This window comes from Podarcis erhardii (assembly GCF_964252035.2).
Source record: "Podarcis erhardii genome assembly, chromosome: 9".
Lineage (NCBI taxonomy): Eukaryota > Metazoa > Chordata > Lepidosauria > Squamata > Lacertidae > Podarcis > Podarcis erhardii.
In genome coordinates, this window is record NC_138512.1 from 52,292,271 (window position 1) to 52,312,309 (window position 20,039).

The 20,039-nt window shown below is 40.9% G+C and overlaps 1 protein-coding gene across 10 annotated transcripts in view; it reads left to right on the forward strand.

Annotated features, from left to right (window-relative positions):
• PDE5A (phosphodiesterase 5A) overlaps positions 1–20,039 on the forward strand; it is a 115,113-nt gene that overhangs the window by 83,465 nt on the left and 11,609 nt on the right. For 8 of the 10 annotated variants that reach the window (XM_081876771.1, XM_081876766.1, XM_081876773.1 and 5 more), the window contains 9 exons: positions 909–1,046; positions 1,917–1,984; positions 4,893–5,001; positions 6,964–7,048; positions 10,591–10,766; positions 13,782–13,841; positions 17,060–17,206; positions 18,447–18,572; positions 18,929–19,023. In XM_081876771.1, coding sequence (XP_081732897.1) covers positions 909–1,046; positions 1,917–1,984; positions 4,893–5,001; positions 6,964–7,048; positions 10,591–10,766; positions 13,782–13,841; positions 17,060–17,206; positions 18,447–18,572; positions 18,929–19,023 — 1,004 coding nt within the window. The remainder of the gene's footprint in view (positions 1–908; positions 1,047–1,916; positions 1,985–4,892; positions 5,002–6,963; positions 7,049–10,590; positions 10,767–13,781; positions 13,842–17,059; positions 17,207–18,446; positions 18,573–18,928; positions 19,024–20,039) is intronic. The other 2 variants (XM_081876768.1, XM_081876767.1) reach the window with 1 other exon arrangement.

Here is a 20,039-nt window from a genome sequence, read left to right on the forward strand (position 1 = left end):
GTGTCCTCTAGCCATGTGCTTTGTTGGAGGGTTATTTATATTCCACCACTGTTTACGGAGGGAAGTATCTAGGCCCACCTCTGGCAGTGTGGAAAAAAAATCAGTATGAATAAAATAGGCAGACAGTGCTCCTAAGCTTGCCAGTGGGATGGGATTTCAAAATTGCTTGGAAAGGGGGTGTAAACATCTCAGCCCAGCTCCATAATGCGGCACTGCATGGTTGATGTTTTTTTCAAACAGGGTCCTAGTTTGCCAAATTGAGAATTCCACTCCACATACACACCCACCCACTGCAAAGCTTACAGTGGGGCATTGTGGGAGAAATCAAGGTTGTGTTGACACGATGAGCCAAAACATCCAAAGACGCGAGTCCCCACTGGGTTAAGAATGTACCCGACCCAAAATTTCTATTGCAGAAGATGGATGAATGATGTCTCTGTCTTGAGTAGACAGGAAGTAGAAAGCATGAGTAAGCCAAGTAGCTAATTTGAAAACTTTTTAATGTTAAATATTTGTCGGTTTAATCAAAGGATATCACCAAAAGAAAAGGCAGGGAAAACTAAAAGATCTAGGTAAAAAAAAAGAAATCTGTGGGATGAAACATTTCCTCAGTTATGCACCATTATTAATTATGTGGTTCTGTTATGTCTTGGGTTCTGCTATGATTGTCTTCCAACAAGGTTCCTGATAAGGGGTTTTGTGTGAATGAAAAATGCTTATGATTCTTTGATTTAAAAAGATATAAAAATAGATGATCGGCATCATGTGCTGTTTGGTCCTGAGACTTTCATCTCCATTAAAAAAGGGGGGGGGGAATCTCACTTCATAATTATTAAATTTGTGTCTGCCTTGCTTTCCATCAAAAATTTGCCAACATTAATATATCTTTCTTTTCTTTTCCCTTGTAGGTTCTCCTTGATCTTGCCAGCTTAATATTTGAAGAGCAGCAATCTTTAGAAGTGATTTTGAAGAAGATAGCTGCCACCATAATCACCTTTATGCAGGTGCAGAAGTGCACCATTTTCATAGTGGACGAAGACAGCTCGGTAAGTACAGAACCTGACTGCTTTTTGAGGAAAGAAGATTCTTAGGCATCCCTTAGATGCCTTAGAGCCAGCACTCAGCACTGGAAGCCCATCTTTTGCAATTGTGTTCAATGACCATATGCATACAAGGAACAACAATGGACTAGATCCCTGGATTGCAGCCACTGAAAGAGCAGAGTGCAGTGATTGTTGTGCACCCTGCACTGACATCCTGCCTTGCATTTTTAATTTTTTTAATCTGTCTCCCATGTTTTCATAGTGACTGAGAACAAAAATAACAACAATAGCACACATACAATAAATCGATAAAACATAAAATCAGCACAACACATTTAAAGAAGGAACAGATTAAAAGGCCTGCGAACATAAAAAGGGTGTTTGCTTAATGCTGAAATGGCATCAAGGGTGCAGGCACCTGAGGAGAGCATTCCATGGTTTGGGTGCCACCTAGCTCATCTCACCTGGTGAGGACACCTGGAGAAGGGACTCAGAAGATGCTCTTTGGGTGTAGAGAAGAGCATATGGTCCCAGATTACAACCCATGAAGAAATTTAAGGCAGTCACATAAGAAAATGGCTATATTATCTTCAGTATTTGAGACAGTATGCCTCTGAATATCAGTTGCTGGAAGCATCTGCCTGTTGCCTTCCCATGGACATCGGGTTGGCCACTGTGAGAACAGAATGCTGGACTAGATGAGCCTTTGGTCTGATCCAACTGGGCTTTTATGTTCTCATGCCTAGTAACACGGTACCATGAGACAGAAGCAACTTGCTGCTGTCCTTGAATAAATTACTTAATTGAATGCTATGAAATACAGATAATTCCATTTATACATACTAACTAAGCTGAAACTGTTCTCATTTTTAGGATCCATTTTCCAGCGTCTTTCACATGGAATCTGAGGAATTAGAAAATTCAAGTGAGACCCACAAAAGGTAAAAATGGATCTCAAATTACCATTGCCTCAGACACATGGGCAAGACAGAAAATGCAGTGCTTTCTGCTTTCATATTGCCAGAAACATTATCTGCACAAAGTCGCGGATATGAAATAATGTACAAGAATACACCTCTTGTGCATTCCACTAATTTCAGAGGAGCTTGTGCAGAAGATATCCCCTGAGAGTTGCACTCCTCTTTGCTCAGAAATTCAGCACTACCAGACAGAACGGCTGTACATGTTCAGTATACTTTTCTTCTTAAAAGCTCCTTTGTTGCTTTACAAAAGGGGTTGGAAATTAGTGGCTCCATTCTACTTCTGGTGGGTGCATAGACAAAGTCCACAATGAGGAGAGTGGGATAGAGGAGATATGAAAGAGGCTACTTGCATTCATGAGTGAGCAAGAGGAGAAGGGATCCTATCAAGATGAAGATGGTTCATCATTTTGTTGGCTTATCTTCCCCTCTTAGTGCTGCAGTGTATTTGCCATGCAAGTTCCCACCATTGGTTGCATGATATAGTGCTAAACTAGATGCAGAGATGGTGAATTGCAAACAACAGGTAGAAGGGATTTCCTGCAGCAGTCACTCCCAAAACAGTTATTTAGAGCAGGGTTGGCTAACCTGTGGCCCTCTAGAAGTTGTTGGACTACAACGCGCATCATCCCTGACTACTGACCATGCTGGCTGGGGCAAACATGAATTGGAGTTCAACAACATTTAGAGGGCTTTAAGTTACTCATCCAGCCCTGGTGAAAGCTCATGCTGATGCTGCTGGTGCTCAGACTGTGCTTGGACTAATCGGGATTGTCTGTGTGCCACATCTGAGGGTCAGGTGGGTCAAATCTACAGACTGAGTGTCCTCATAATGTCAGCCTGGAAGCAATAAAACAGGCATGTCCAACAGGTAGATCGTGGGGGTGTCCCAGGTAGATCATGGCATGAAGTTTAATGATGGCCTTTGGCCAAACCTGCCCCCCCCCCAAAAAAAACGCTCAACAACTTCTGTAAACTGCCCCCCCAAAAAAAGTTCAACCCTCCTCTAACAAAAGCTCAACAGCTTCTGGCAATGACAGTGGGTAGATCACAGCCGGTCTTTTTATACTGTGAGTAGATCACAGTCTCTTGGGAGTTGGACATGCCTGCAATACAAGAAACAACAGACCTATGGAAAGACACGCCAAACATTTTGAAAGTTTAATTCAACTCAGCCTTTATTAAAAGCTTTTATCCAACCCATGTGGTCAAAATGTTGACCTATTTTCACTACTGAAATTGATTTAATTCTGCTGATGTTCCTGGGACTTGGGCTGCTATTCCAAGCATCCTTCCCTTGGCAATTTCCTTCAAAATCAATGGGCCTGTCACTTAATTCTGTAGATTAGAACGAAGATGCGTGCCAGCTAGATTGAGTAGTATGTGACATAGAAATTTATCTCACAGAGAGGGTTACAGACCACAGCTTTCTTGAAGGGCACAATATCCAAGTCATCACATTTGCCTAATAAAATACATGCAGAGCTCTTAACTAGGAATCTTGGCACAGAGTCTTTGCAGATGCTGCACTAAACAAGGTGGTCCAAGCGGAAAACAGCCCCTAATGCCAGGCTTTTGAAGAACAAGGCATAGTCTCTGGCAAGTTTGTTCGGAGATGTTTTGAAATTGTTTGTAAACATGTTTTCAAATGTATCTCCTTAACCACAAAAGATCCCCAAAAGCTTCACTTCTAGAGCACATGGAGCTCTTTCCACTCACCCACTGTACAGCATTATGCATGGCTCTTCAGATTGCATGAATTTAAAACAGAAGGTGATCGGGTCAATGCAAAAGTCTTCTGAGTATGTACAGAAAAAGACTGAGTCTTCAGCAAAGAGAGTGGCAACAGTGGGAGGGGAGGGAATATAATATAATTACTACTTGGGAAAGATTTATTTTGTGTCTGATTGGAAGAAGGAAATGTTATATCACAGTACAGCAAATGCAATGCAAGACATGTGCATTCAGCTCTGAAAAGCATCTTTTAACATGAACTTTCAAAAGTGTTGAGAACATTCATAAGGGTTCCATCTGCTCTGTGTTATTTGTGAAGCAAATTTGTTTTTGTTTGACAAACATGCCAAAATTCCAAGTGCAAATGATTAAATATGATTTTAGAAACACCTCTCTCTTCTTGCATGCCTTTCATTCTTCAACATTAGTTCCCTTATATTTTCTTTCCTTTGATACACATTATGTTTGATGTTTTTCTATTTTTTAAAAAAACCTGTAGCACCTCATTATCTTTCTGTTGTTTTCCTTTGAACATCCTTCATTGATTGCTCAAGACCTGCCATCCACTGTCCATGCTGCAACTCTTCTTTTTCTTTTGAAACATGGACTGCATGGATAACCTCTTTTTGATATTGCTGCTAGCATAGAGCAGCCTTCCCTAAAGTAGTTTTTGACTCCAGCTTCCAGCAGCCCCAACTAGCATGGCCAGTAGTCAAAGATGACAGAAGCTGTAGTCCAGAAACACTTTGAGGGCAGACATCTTGTGGAAATCTAGGGACGTATTAGAGAATTAAATGGTGAATGGTTGTAATAGCTGAATGGATGTAATGATAGCCCCAGAATAGTTTAGAGAAGCAGATATATGGAGAGCTCCAGTTGCTACTTTCAGGAAACAAATGAAGACATTTTTGTTCCAACACATTTTCCCAGCTGGATAAATGGGTCTTTGCCAGGAGTATCTATTTTGTATTGTTTTAGTTTTGCTTCAAACGTATCAGTTGGTGTGGTGGTTTTTTTTGGCTGTTTTTATTGTACATCACCTTGAGATGATTATGTAGATGTTGATCAGTAACTGAATAATGACAATGAGGAGGGTGGTGCAGAGAAATTACTCTGTTTCTTCTTGCTCCAACAGAAACTATGATACAAACCAAATTAATTATATGTATGCTCAATACGTGAAGAATACCATGGAGCCTCTTAACATTTCAGATATTCGCCAAGACAAAAGATTTCCTTGGACAGTAAGTAAATGTAAATCTAGATTTTGACCTTACCAATGGAAAATGCAGGGCTTTTTGTGCATGCAGTTCAATTACCAGAGATCTTGTGCGATGCCCCTCTAGGGTCATTCTTGCATTAAGAGGCCTTGAATAGTTTCAAGAGGCATAATCACATTAGCCCTCAACACCTGCTTCAGTCCCCACTCTGCAGATGTCTACGTCTTTCATGGGACCATACCTGTCTAGCCTGATGGCAATTGCTCTCTGTCTGGCCCATTTTCTCCCATTTTGTACCTGGTCCAGGAAGGCAAAGCTCTGATATGATTTCAGTTACAAAGACTACTGCTCACTGATGAGTTCAGGACAGATCACTTATGCACTGATTTGCTGTGTGGTGGATCATGGACTAGACTTTTTGATAGCTATCCTTTGAATTGTTTAATGGATTGTTGTTTTTCAATAGATTGGCATTCTGTGTTTTTGCCTTACAATTAATTGTTTATTGCATTGCTCTGATTAGTAATGGGTTGTGGATTTGTTGTTTTTGCTGTCCCCCCTATTACTGTTATATTTTAACAGTTTTCAGGTAAACTGCCTGAAACATTTTATGTGGAATGTCAGGATATGAGAGAACCAATGTGGTTAGGGTGTGGGATCAGTACCTGGGAAGGTAAAGGTAAAGGGACCCCTGACCATTAGGTCCAGTCGTGACCCACTCTGGGGTTGCGGCTCTCATCTCGCTTTACTGGCCGAAGGAACCGGCATACAGCTTCAGGGTCATGTGGCCAGCATAACTAAGCCGCTTCTGGCAAACCAGAGCAGCGCATGGAAACGCTGTTTACCTTCTCACCATAGCGGTACCTATTTATCTACTTGCACTTTGACATGCTTTCGAACTGCTAGGTGGGCAGGAGCTGGGACTGAGCAACGGGAGCTCACTCCGTCATGGGGATTCGAGACCTAGGTTCTGTGGTTTAACCCACAGCACCACCCGCGTCCCAAGTACCTGGGAAACCCAGGTTCAAATCCCCACTCCCCTTTGTAAGTCACTGGGTGACCTTGGACCAATCACTATCTCTCAACTTAATGCAGCTCATCGATAAAATGGTGGTGGAAAGAACCACATGCATCACCATGAATAGCATGAGAATGTTAGAATATAAATGTAGGGAATAGACAGATGTAATTAACCCTGGCAACTATAGACTAGTTTTGGTTTATCTTCTGGATCCTCCCCTTTCACTTTTACTGGGCTCTACAAATCTTTACTACTGTTGGTCTCTCAATACTGAGAGAGGCCCTACCCTTGCCAGTTAGCCATTTGAATATCTAGGGCTCTGTGTTTTGATTTTGATTTTTTTTTTTAAGCATTAGCAATTTTCTACTTAGAATCTATTTGTGTAGATTATGCTGTTTAAAAAACCAACAGTATGTTACCTTGTGAAGGGGATAATTATAGGCCAGGTTCCCACCAACTCCAGATGTTTTGGATTAAATACCCTTTCATCCCTGACCACTTACTCTGCTGGCTGGGCCTGGTGCATGTTGTAATCCAAAACCTATCAGGGACACTATTCTGGAGATGACTATTTTAGGGTCTGCTGCTGTTTTTAAAGTTAGTTGCGAAATTGGTAAGTATTCTCATATAGTTCTTCTGAAAATTGTAATGTTGTGAATATTTGGGCATAAAGGTATCTATTATATAAGTACAGTTTATTACTGCAGAGGAAGCCTGACAACACCTGTCCAAAGTGCAAACGTGTTTGAGTACTAAATCATGGAGGAAATCTCAATGAAAATTTCACAGTTGTGTTGATTTAGAATGTTGCTACTACTGTAATTTCCCCAACCAAAATCTGAGAGAAGTACGATTCGGCATGTTCATAAATTATCATGCTTGTACAGTTTTATATATTACATGATTAATCTATAACATTGGTGTTGACTGATAAAGTCAGTAAGGTTTGTTTCTTTTATTAACAGAATGAAAATGCAGATAGTAAAAACCAGAATATAGAAAGTTTGCTATGCACGCCAATTAAAAACGGAAAGAAGAATAAAGTAATAGGTACAATTTATTTTTTGTGTTTCATTTCATCCACTCGGCATGATGTTTTGTGAGACTCGTGGTTCATCAGGAGATAAAATATCCTCTTGGAAGGCAATGATAGTTAACTTTCTAAGATGGATGCTAAATTCTTCTTTGCCCCTAAATTGTCCCTAAATTCACTTATACTTTATAAAATGAATGCATGTCATGGTAGAATATTTGTACCCTGACCTGGAACACTTGTTCTTGGAAATAAGTTCTATTATATTATTCAATGCACTTTACTCCCAGATAAGACGCTTTGCATGAGAGTGTTTGTGGCAACGCATGTGTTTCCATGATTTCTGTAAGATAGCAAAACGAGAAAGCACCGGGTTGTATCTTCTGGCCTTGTTTGCAAAGCTCTTCCTCTTTCAAATTGCAGTAAGTATTTCCTAAAAGGGATTTGGCCTTTAATATATTTGGATGGACCTTCCACTGCATCATGGAAAAGTTTTGGAAAACATTCTATTTAGAGAACGTTTCTTGAAAATATATAGTGAAGCATTCCTACTGTAATTCTCACACTCCATTACTCACAGAAGGGATCTTGTGTTTAAGGAAGTGCTGTTTTATGCTTCATGTTGCATGAGGAAAATGAAGCAAACCCAGAGATATATAATTCCACTTGCTCAAGAACTTATATTACCTTCAGCATAAGACAAACTACTACTGTATATCGTGCTTTTTATTTATTTATTTATTTTATTGTATTTATATCTTACGCTTCATCAAATTCATGACCCAAGGGCTGGTAACATAAGATTCTCAATAAAATTGCAGCCATCAAAAAACAGCTTAATTAAAATTACCTCACACCTGTTGTTAAAATACAGCAGCAGACAACACGAAGGTATACCAAGTTCCACTTCTTGCAGATCCACGCGGAACTGGTGTATTTCTAACTTGTCAAAAGATAGACAATATTGGTGACAGGCAGAGTTCCACAATCAAGGTGCCACCACATAGGCAGTCCTTTCTCAAGTTCCTGCATAATGAGCTTGCATAAGAAGAAGGGCCTCTCCTACAGATCTCAGTGTGCAGGCAGGCTGATATATGAAGAGGCACTCCTTCAGATATCTGGGTCCTCAGTCATTGAGGGCTTTATAGGTCAAGAGCAACACATTGAATTTGGCAAGGTAGCATGTAATAAGCAGCCAGTGCAAACTCTTCAGAATTGGTGTCATATGTGGTCACCCCATACAACCTCCTGGCAATGTAATTCTATATGAGCTGCAGCTTATGGGCTGTGTTCAAACGTGGCCCCACAAAGAGACCACTGTGATGAGGTTATCACAGTCTAGAAATGGACATAGTTGGTTTTGTGTGGTTATCAGTGATGATCTGGGCAGTTGGGGGTCACACTTGAATCTTAAAAGCTTCCTAAAAGTGGAGAGTTAAATTAGGAATTATTCAGTGACTTGTGCTGGATCATTATATAATGACCTGACGTTAGTTTCCTTCAGTTTCAGCTGCACCCTTATCTGTACAGGGAAAGCCTACCTTTCATCGTCTATGCCAGTGTTTCCCAACCTTGTGCCTCCAGCTGTTTTTGAACTACAACTCCCATCATCCCTGACTAGCAAGACCAGTGGCAAGGGATGATGGGAATTGTAGTCCAAAAACAGCTGGAGGCACAAGGTTGGGAAACACTGGTCTATGCTTTGGTAACCTCTAGATTACTACAACATGTTATGTGTGGAGCTGCCTCTGAAGACGATTCAGGAACTTCAGCTGGTTCAGGGTCCAGGTTGCTCACTGGTGCAAGATGGTTTGAGGATAGAGCACCAATTCTGGCCCAACTAGTCTGCAACCAGGGCCCAATTCAAAGTGTGGGTGTTGACCTATAAAGCCTTAAATGGCTCAGGATTGCAATACTTCAAGGACCAACTCTCCCCATATGAACGAACCTGGACCCTGCGATCATCATTTGAGGCCCTTGTTTGTGTGCCTCCTCCATGAAAGGGCTGGAGAGTGGCAAAACAAGAATGGGCCTTTTCTGCAGTGACTCCCCACTTGTGGAATGTTCTCTCTAGGGAGGCTCACCTGGAGCCTTCATTACATATCTTCAGTTGTCGGGGGGGGGATCTTTTCTCCTGTGATGCTCTGATGAAGGGTGGGGTGTGTGTGTGTGTGTGTGAGCAAGCAAGCAAGCTGTTTGAATGGTTGAATTCCTTGTGAGGCTGAATCTACAGCAGAGATCAAAAACCTACAGTCACCCAGAAGTTGCTTGCCTACAACTCCCATAATCTCTTATCATTGACCATATTGGCTGGGGGCTGATGGCAGTTGGAGTCAAACAGCTTCTGGATGGCCAAAGCTTCCCCAGCTGTGATCAACATTTCCCTGCATCGGTCATCAGCACAGATTCTTGTAGAATCTCCCAGCTAGGCTGCTCTTTGGGCAAAGGGGTCATATCTGAAGCATTATTAAGAAACAAAGCCTTGAGACCTACTCAAATGCAGCATGTGGTCTGAGGACTCATGAACCCCCTATGTTGTCTTTGTAGTTAATTTGATAAACAATCTGGTCCTTTTTCTCGTAAGAAAGGGCAAGCTCTGTCTGTGTACCAGTAACCTGACATTCATTACAGTTCTCTTGGCATGCTTACAAAAATCTAATTAGTTTGTAAAGGACAAGTTGTCTTTAGGGATTACATCAAACTCAAGGACTATTAATAATAGAAGTTAAGAGGAAAATTGAGATGAAAACTTGGGAAGGATAGAAAGGAATACATGCGGTTCCAGGGATGGGGAAGAACATGCCCTGTCACCTTGCTACCACCAGTGCCAGTTCCCCATGAGACCAGAATCCATTCCTTCAGTCCCCAGTGGGTTTTGTTGACTGTGCTGCACTTCTGTGAAAAACCTACTGAATATTCTGGATCTAAATCTGCATTAATGGAATGCAAAATCTGAGTTCAGAATATGTAAGGACCGGTGGATGAAGGGTAGACACACAGGCTCAGATCACATGATCAAATCTGGCTTCATAAAGCCAGGATATTGATTAGCTTCAGACACTTTCACACAGCCCCTTTGTCCATTATGTGGGGAAACAAAAAAAGAAGCCACAGTAAATCACAGTTTCCCTTTTTGCACAAGCCGGAAACCACGGTTAATGGCTTCCATAAGCCAAGATTTGGAAGCCAACTTTACAACATTTCAAACTTGACTTCTGAGTACTGGCTTGCTCATAGTTCCTGGTTCTCATGTAATGGGAGGCTGTGGTTAACTGCAGCTTTCTCATTTGTTTCCCTTCTCATGTGAAAGGAGCTGTGAAACAGGAGCTGTGGGGGGTGTGGATAAAGTTCATGTGTCGCCTGATTATATGGATGCAACCATATTTTCTGGGTTAATAATAGTAATAATAATAATGTTGAAACACTGGACTAGAAAGTTAAAATTGCCAGACCTCTGTTTCTATGGATAAATAAAGCTTGTTAGTTTTCCTTTCTATCAATTGAAGTATGCACATATATATAAAGATTAGTTAACATTTCCTTTTTCTAAATGATCTAGGAGTCTGTCAACTTGCAAATAAGATGGAAGAAAATTCAGGCAAAATAAAGGCTTTCAACAGAAATGACGAGCAGTTTCTGGAAGCTTTTGTCATCTTCTGCGGCTTGGGTATCCAGAACACACAGATGTATGAAACTGTGGAAAGAGCTATGGCAAAGCAGATGGTGACATTAGAGGTGAGGCTCAATCAAGGCAGCCTTTATGTAACTCACAGCTGCTTCTTTACTCAAACTCCCTTGCCGAGTTTAAGGCAAGCCAAACTTGGCTCAGTACTCAGCGCAGGGTTGCTCTCCTTTTCATTTACTGTTTGCTTCTGCATTTCCACGTGCTTGCATGACACGTGGCAGATTATTGCATATTAAGTGCTAACCTGGAATTTAGCAGTGGACACAAACATAGCCTTCGCTGAACATATTGCACGCTGGTAACTGACGCTGATGGTTTATCATATTGCATAGAAAAAGGACATGGCTATGGGCACTAGGACGTCCTCTTCTTCTTCTCTGAGGTTTTCTGTGATGACTTTGGCTGAGCCCTTCAAACAAACCAATAGCTGGAGCAACAGCAAGATTACTGCAGGCTTCCTCTAACTTCATCAAACCATATCAAATATGAACGTCATCTAGTCCTAGCCTTTGAATTGGTTACTGTTAGTTTTAATTGCTGTGGCATGAAAGGAGAGCCCAGTAGCAGATCCAGGTTCACAGTTATCTTCTTCCAAAGTAACCTAGGAAGTCAGATGTTGTAGACTTTGGATCCACTTGCATCCACAGAGTAAACAGAGTCTGCAATATTTCTAAAATGCAGATTCTGCCATCAATTCCATTCTGAAGGGAAAGCTCTCATGCAAATCTTTGTTTAGGTGCACTGCTTGGATTAACTTGTAGCAGCACTCTCTTGATTAAAGCGCTTCGTGCAAATTAGTCTGGACAGCTATGTGTGTTGCACATTACAAACCAAGGTAACATAACCTTTTAAGGGAGAAAGAAAGATTCTCTTGGGCAAATTGCTATAGGCTGAGGTTATAATTCTAACTGCACATGAGTTAAACGTGAGTCCAAAGCAAACACTAAGGTTCTTCTCTCCTTCCCTCACACTCCTGAATAATAAGTTTGAATTTGTTCATTAAATGAAAAATATTTTCTCCTAGGCTGACAAAACTTCTGCCAAGATTTTCCTGAAACAGAATTTCTTTTATGCCTGTGTTACAAACCTGTTGGCGGGGGAGCGGATTTATTATGACAACCTTGTCGAGTTTATAATTATAGCCATGTTGTAAGCTATTTGTCTTTCATATAGGGGCAGGGAAGCTTTTCAAATCTCTCCCCCCCCTTTTATAAAAGAAAAGAGTTCTTTGCTCACTTAAGGCCAACAGCGTGATATTTTTTTTCCATGCCTTGCTGCCCTCAGGAGTCCTCCATGCTGGGCAGAACTGGTAAACTGCTCATACCAGGCTCCATCCTGCATGGATGTGCCAGGAAACAAAGTACAAAAGCTATTTATGTTAAAGTTCAGAAGGGATGAATCCTAACCCCCTGATCTGTAATCCTAGAAATGGATACGGATTGGGCAGAGGTGTTCCTCTGCTGGTAGGCAACTCTGCTGCCATGGAAGCATTCTCCATAAATTCTGGCACTTGGACAGCTACTGCACTAGCTGCATACTGTGGTAGCTAGTGGTAGGCAGCAAAAGACAGTGGATTCTGGCAATGGATTCAGTGGCTCCTCTCCTGTGCTGGTCATCCTGGATCCAGGTGGATTAGTGCTGCCTGGTGCTCAGAGGCCAGAACTTCCTTTGCTTTTTAACTGGTGGTGTTCCCAAATATGCCAGCGAGCATCTCTGCCACCATGAAAGCCATCTACCAAAAAGCGCTGGCACTTGGGCAGCTACTGCAGTAGCCGGCATACAATAGCCAGTGATAGCCAGCGTAAGCCCCCGAATGAAGAGGAAGAGTAGGACTGGCAATGGATCCACTGGATCCTAAGCTATCTGCACGAAAGTTACTAGGGGAGCAATCCCAATCCCTTGATTTACACTCCTGGAAGAGGGTTCAGGTTGAGCAGAGCCTCTGTTTGGCTCTGGTGGCAGGCAATTCTGCTGCCATGCATCTGTTGGGAGCACTGGCAATTGGGACAGCTACTGCAGTAGTTGGCGTACTGCGTAGCCAGCATAAGCCCCACAAACAGGGGGAAGAGGAGAACAGGCAAGGGATTCAGTAGATCCTAAGCCCACATATTGCCAGCTGAGAGTCCCAGTTCTCTCTGCTGTACCAGCCTGGAGTTGCTGCAGCAAACAAAGGAGAGAAAAACTGCCTCCCTCTGGCCCTTCTGTCTTGGCCAGTGGAAGCGGTAGGGTTTCACATGCGGAATTAGCTCTGCCGCTCTGTTCAATCCTGCTGCTGCAGACCAGGAGGCAGGTTTGTTCTGCTCAACAATGTTGAGAGTTAGCAATAGAAATTTAGGAAATTTGGCTGCATAATTAGTGGAGGCCAAAAATACAACCATTTCCCAGTTCCTGCTAATAGTGAAGCATTATTTAAATTTTCAGACTGCTTTAAAATCCTGCTTATGAAAGAACCTAGTTGGTAGAGATGTCATGCTAAATCATAGATGAGGCAAGCAGTGGAAGGGAGGGAGAATTTGTGCTGGGGAGCAGAAGGATGGTACGTTCCCAAAGCTGGCTCTCAGACCTCCAATCATGGTTTGCTGGGTTCCAGCAGATATCTGCACTGCAGTAATCCTCTGCAGTAATTCAGAGGCCCTCAGGAATGTGTACACAGTAGCCCATTACTTTGCTTTTATTGGTAAATCACTAATGGAAATCGCAAATCACTATATTAACGCTGTCAGTTTAGCTATTGCTGGGAGATTTTGCAGAGCATTCAGGATGCCAGAGGAAAGAGTGCTTTGAGAATTTAAATAGCCAATTTATTAGTATTAGTATAGATTTTTGCTTGCTTTTTATTAGTGTGTATGTGCATTTGTTGTTGTTTGGTCATTTAGTCGTGTCTGACTCTTCGTGACCCCATGGACCAGAGCACACCAAGCACTCCTGTCTTCCACTGCCTTTGTCCATGGAGTTTTCTTGGCAGGGATACTGGAGTGGCTTGCCGGTTCCTGCTCCAGGTGTATGTGTGCATATGTACCTATATATAGAGCATTTTATATGTGCTTCATTTCTTTTTCCTAAAGGTCCTTTCTTATCATGCTTCAGCTGCTGAAGAAGAAACAAGGGAACTTCAGGTAACAGCGGTAATGTCATTTTCCCTTCTATTATATATGTGGTGATGATCTGGGGATTGCAAAGGCTGGTAGAACTTCAGGATTCAGAATCATAAGGGCTATTAGAAGACAGAAATGTGTCATTTTCTCCCATCTTGGCCTATAGCGTGAGATACACAGATCTTCTAGAGGGATGGTAAAAGAGAAAGCTAGGGTTAAGCTCCAGTTCTGCTTGGGAGCTCGCAAAACACAACCCATCTTTCTGCCCTTTCTAGGTTTAGCTAGGAGTGGCTGAATCTTTAAATTTCAGGCTAGCTTGGTTTCTCATTTTTGAAACCTTAAAATCAGTCCTCCACATTTCCACATTGGTTTGTGATTTATTCATTTTTTTAATGCCATCAAATTGATCTTCCCTTTAGTGCAAATTTCTCCTAATAAGCACACATTCATACACAGTTTTGCCAATTATACACGTTTCCCAAGCAATTTCTACTAATGTAATGTATTTTTGTATGCTATTTCCAGTAATATTCATTGTTTTCTGCATATGTTACCCCAGAAATTTTATAAACTTTGCTTGGCTGGAGAACTGCATTGCCAAAGGTGAATAATTTTTGAAGGGTAGCTGTGTTTTCAGTTCTCGTTTCAGAAAGTGTGGATTAGATAGGTTCACCTTTAAATGTGAGCTGAATTGAATTAATACTTCCTACCCCAGTCTTCTGCACTAGTGTCTGAGCCTCAAACACAGCAAGATGGCTGCTTAGGCCACACTCCCTCTATTAATCAGCACCAGTTTGTGGGTGAAAATCTGGCTTTAGAAACATTTGGCAAGAATTTTCTTGGGAGTACAAAATAGCAGTACCTTTGAGTTTCATGTTAGAATATCTAATTCATGCTTACGGGTCTATCAAATTGTTGTTCACTTCTGTAGGATAAACATTTTCCAACTGAAATGTGATATTTCCAAAGGAGCACTGTAAATCAGTGGCAGGGCCAGAAACACAGGCCTGGCCTGTTTATTTCCCACTCTGCTTCTTTGTTCACGGTGGAGCCATCGACTGGGCAAAGGATCTGCCTTGAATTCCATGAGAAATAATTCTATTAATCTGACATTAACTTGGACTCCAACTCTGCCTTAGTCTACTGCATAGCAACTGCATGTGGGAGAGATGCAAAGTGTTACATAACCAAATGTCTTCAGTTCATGTGCAATCATTAAAACCAGTCTTGCTGCTTTTATGGGCATTTTTAGGTGTAGAGATTACAGTGTCTGGATTATTATTTTTTATCTTAAATTCCGCACAAATGGACACAGTTTCAATGCTAGCTTATTGTGATCTTTATGAGACAAACATAAACCAGAAGCCAGATATTTTATTTTTTTTAACCAGGAAGCCATTTCATAGCCTAAATTAGAAAAAGAAACCCACAAAATTATGGATCTTTTCCTGCAAAATGGCTTTACAGTACATTGGGAGGAGCAGGGCAGAGCCATAGATATGTTCTCCAGACACCCACATTCCTTCAACTTACCTGGGGCAAGGTGGTTGTGAGGTTCACATGCACACCAACAGAGCCAGTCCAGCAGCCCCAAGGCACCCAGACCTCTATGGTGCCCTGCCCTGATCATTAGTAATGCAAGATTTCTTCCACAGAACTATAAACAGGTTTGGTTTTTTGACAGTTTAAATTGTATCTTTCTAAACCAAACTGTGTTTGCAAAGGTGTTTTCCCCCTCATATATATGTGTGTGTGTGTGAGAGAGAGAGAGAATACACACACACACACACACATATATATATATATATATATATATATATATATATATATGCACGCACACACACATATACATACACACACAAATATATATATATATATACACAATATATATACTACACACAAAAGCCTGTGTTTCTCCCTACTGATGTCTGGCCGAGGTATTTGGAAGTCACGTAGTTATCAAGTTCACAAAGTTCATTTACTCGGCTGAAAACAAGAGATTCTAGCACAAGGTTTTCCCATGCTAGTGCTTAGTTATATTTGGTAACAAATATTTGCTTTTTAGGCACATCAGGACTTTGATTCAGACCGTAGATTTTCAGCTAGCATGTTTCAAATGTATACCTTAAGCTCAGATTTAGTAACAAACATTAGTCATCCAGTTTATAAAAAGAACAGCAGTGTGTTTGCTTTTTTACCAAGCCTTTCATGCATACAAACAAGATAGCGTGCCCTCCCCTTCTGAAACATATACTTTCCTGCAGTTAGAATTATACGTGTCTTGAGTGTTGCACTGAATGTAGGAACTTCATATTTTGCTCTGTAGGATCAAATTATGATACAGTAAAATTTACTCTTACACACCTTTTTTCAGTCCAGAAGTGTGCACAACTTATGAATACTTATATATAAGTTCATAAGCATTAAGAAGCGATAAAGGATATAAAGATTGCTCACCTCAGATGCTGCCAGTCCTAATTATTTCCCCTCCGTTGTCAAAGGCTTTTTCAGGCCTTGCTCATATCGAGTTGTGTAAGTGGAAGGCTGCTCATTCAGTGGGATTGTACCTAGCCACGGCCCCTGTGAAAAACAACTCTAAAAGCTCAGCAACTGTGAGCTGTTTTTGTCTTAAAAACAAATTTCTGGGCACAGCATGTGCTCAAAGGCAGCCTGCTTGCTTTTTAATTCTCAGAATACCAAAGTGTATTCTGGAATCATCCTGCACCTGCTATATACTAAAACTGTGTTCCAGCAACACTTTATTCTATCTCTCCAATGTTCCTCACCTCTTAATTTTCATGTTTTATGTGATCTTTCACCCAATGGTCACTTTGACCATGCAGGCTGTGGCAGATGGAAGGTCACAAATTTCCCATTCCTGCTTTAACTAGAGACTTTTGCTTCTGAGCACGTTGCTCTTCTCTTACTAAGGTTGCGCCAGAGGGAAATGGCTTATTAGTGTACGGAATAGAACTACAGATAATTGGAACATGGTGCAACATTTTGCAAACTGGTGTTGGGGATGTCATCAGTGTCTTGTGCAATGGACAACAACCCTGCATTTTATTGCACTTGGAGGATTATAGCCTCATATTGTGCTTTATTATTATTATTATTATTATTATTATTATTATTATTATTATTACTACTACTACTACTACTACTACTACTACTATCGTATTGAAAGAAGCTTTAATTCCACGTTATTTTATTGTTCTCTCCATTTTTTTCCTTCTGTTTCATTTAAGGCTGCTGTTGTACCATCTGCGCAATCTCTCAAGCTCACCGACTTCTACTTCAGTGACTTTGAGCTGTCAGATATGGAAACCTCCCTGTGTACAATTCGGATGTTCACTGATCTTAACCTCGTTCAGAATTTCCAGATGAAACACGAGGTGAGAACCTTGTGGTGCATGGAGCATGGCCATTTATGGATCACATATTTTCTACATCATAACATCCTTCAACGTAAACATGCACGCAAAAGATTGGGTATAGAAACTGAATAATAAGTTTTAAAGCATCTGTTGGAAAACCAAATATCATCATGACTAAGACGGCATTGGTCCAATTTTCAGTAGATGGCTCTTACATCCCCACATTTGGTGACAGCAGTTGAGTAGGAATATTTGCTCTTAATCATACCTTAAGTTCACCAGAATAGCTGCATGCAACTGCTTGTACCTGTGTGCTACAGATTCCTTTTTGTTGATGAATTCCTATTCCTTTCTGTTGACGGATTCCTTTCTGTTGATGGGTGATGACACTATGACTAAATGCAAAATATGTTTATCTTTCTGAAGATTACACAGATAAATGCAGAGACTGAGCAGTACAGGTTATACCTGTGAAACATGGTTTTACAACTTGTTCTAAAACTCTAGGAATTTTAACTGCATGCAGTCTTGAACAAAGTGTTTATTATTTGTTTGGTTCTGTAATAGCTTGCCCTTCCTCCCAAAGGAGCCCAGGGCAGCAAACACATCTGTGATGATGAATACAATTAAAAATAAAATGAAAACATATATAAAAACTATTGAAAGCCTCTAAGCACAGTAAAACTCCTAAAACAAATTTAAAAACAGATGGAACCTAACCATTTATCTTGAGAGGCCTTCAGCAAGCTGCAATAGAGTGTCTTCAATACAATCATCAACCATGTAAAATGTCTTCCACAAGGGTTGAAAATAGATCGCTGCTTGCTCCACCGCTGCTGCTTAAGAATGGTTCTCATGGTAATTAGAACCATGTAAGGAATCAGAGACTTTCAGCACCTGGCTAGCCCAGTCTTGCCTGTCCTCACCATCATTTTCATCTTTGGGTAACAACGTATGTTATAAAAGACTTTTGATTTTACTTTGCAACTCCCTTCAGAGAGCCCCGGAGTTCAAGTGACGAAATATATTCCCAAGACAACAAAAATTGTATAATCCCCACCCCCACCCCCCGCTTCTCTTGTTCTTTTGGGTTAAAATATATCTGTTTCCAATTCAGTTCTATCAAGCCTGTAAGGAAGCCAGATGGGAAATGTGCTGGAGTGCTGATAAATGAAATTTTGTGCTCTTGTCAGTGAAAACAGTGGAATATACTGTACCTTTAACTGAATTTTTTGTCTCTGTGTTTGGTTTTTTTAAGGTCCTTTGCAGATGGATTTTGAGCGTGAGGAAAAATTACCGGAAAAATGTTGCGTATCATAATTGGAGGCATGCTTTCAACACTGCCCAGTGCATGTTTGCTGCTTTGAAGTCAGGGAAAATCCAGGTATGCTTGGATTTATTTGCATGGAATATATATATATATATATATATATATATATATATATATGTATATATTATGCTCATAAATCCTATTCCTTTCTACCAAAATTAGTGTGTCAGCCTTGGGCCCCATATGCATTCAAATAATCCACATTCAGGTTTTGCTTCCAGCAGGGCTCTTCTCATGTAAAGGAAATGGTGTGTGTATGTGTGTGTAATTGTATTGTGTTGTTATGTTATTATTATTGGAGAGTTTCCAGAAGGTGTGGGAAATCAGGATACACGTATAATTCCTTGCAAAATCCAGGTTTTTTTAGCAAACGTAGAAATATATTCTCCTACATTTCATGTTGCATTTAGAGCAAGCTTACAGACGTTGAGGTGCTTTCTCTGCTGATTGCGGCACTGAGCCATGACCTGGACCACAGAGGTGTGAACAACTCTTACATACAGAGGTGAGTAAAGGGGGGATTTAAAAGAGAGGAGACTGGGTTTTTAAGGGGTTGTTTATTTGAAGCATTTTTTATCATGTTCTTTAGCAAAAAAAAAAAAAGTTTCCCAGAGCAGTTTACAAATGACATTGATAGTACAGTCCTTGCCCTCACATTCAATCTTACAGTCCTAAAGACATGACACCAAAGGAAAAGCAAGGAGGAGGGAGGAGGAAGAATGAAAAATTGGTCACTACTTCTAGGTTCCAGTGTTTTTCCACCTGGAATGTAGTTAAAAAGGCAGCGCAGTGGTTTCCCCACAGTTTATATACATGACTGCTGCATTTGGAACTTTCTCTCAAAAGGTGTTGTATGGTGGTAGGAATAATGTCCCATATTTAACTAACCTGGCCCGCTAGTGGAAGCCAGTTGCAAAGGCTCCTGCTAGGGCAATGGTGGTGTCTTCACTCTTCCTGCCACACACTTCCCCCAAATCCACTCTGGTAGGTCAGGAGAATCCTCAAAACAGTGTGCAGGATAGGAGAGGGGGGATTGGTCTTTCTGGCAAGCAGACATGCTCGCACTGATTGAACAGTCAGAAGAGAGAAACATTGAATTCTTTCAAAAACTTCCATTCAAATTAGTTCCTAGAATGTAGGTGAGATTCAGCTCTTCGTTCTGTTCTCTCTTTCCCATTTCTATTCTTTTTTCACAAATGTCCAGCAACCTACAGATTTGCAGTGGCTTGAACCAGTTGGCTATTTTTTACTTTATTTGTTTAAGAATGAATTCTTTCCTGGGGGTGGGGGGAGACCTCTGGAGATGCATCATCCCCATTCCAAAAAACGTCCTGGGAAAACGTTGCTGACAATGAAGCCTGATGTTCATGAACACCACAAAACAAGAGAGCATTACGTTTCCATAACATTCCCTTTTCAGACTAAAAATGGTTCTAGGGATATTTTTTTTAATCCCTCAGGCTAGTGAAGGATAGATTAAAATGGGGATTAATGTTGTTCTTTGTGTGTAGTTGGAAGCAG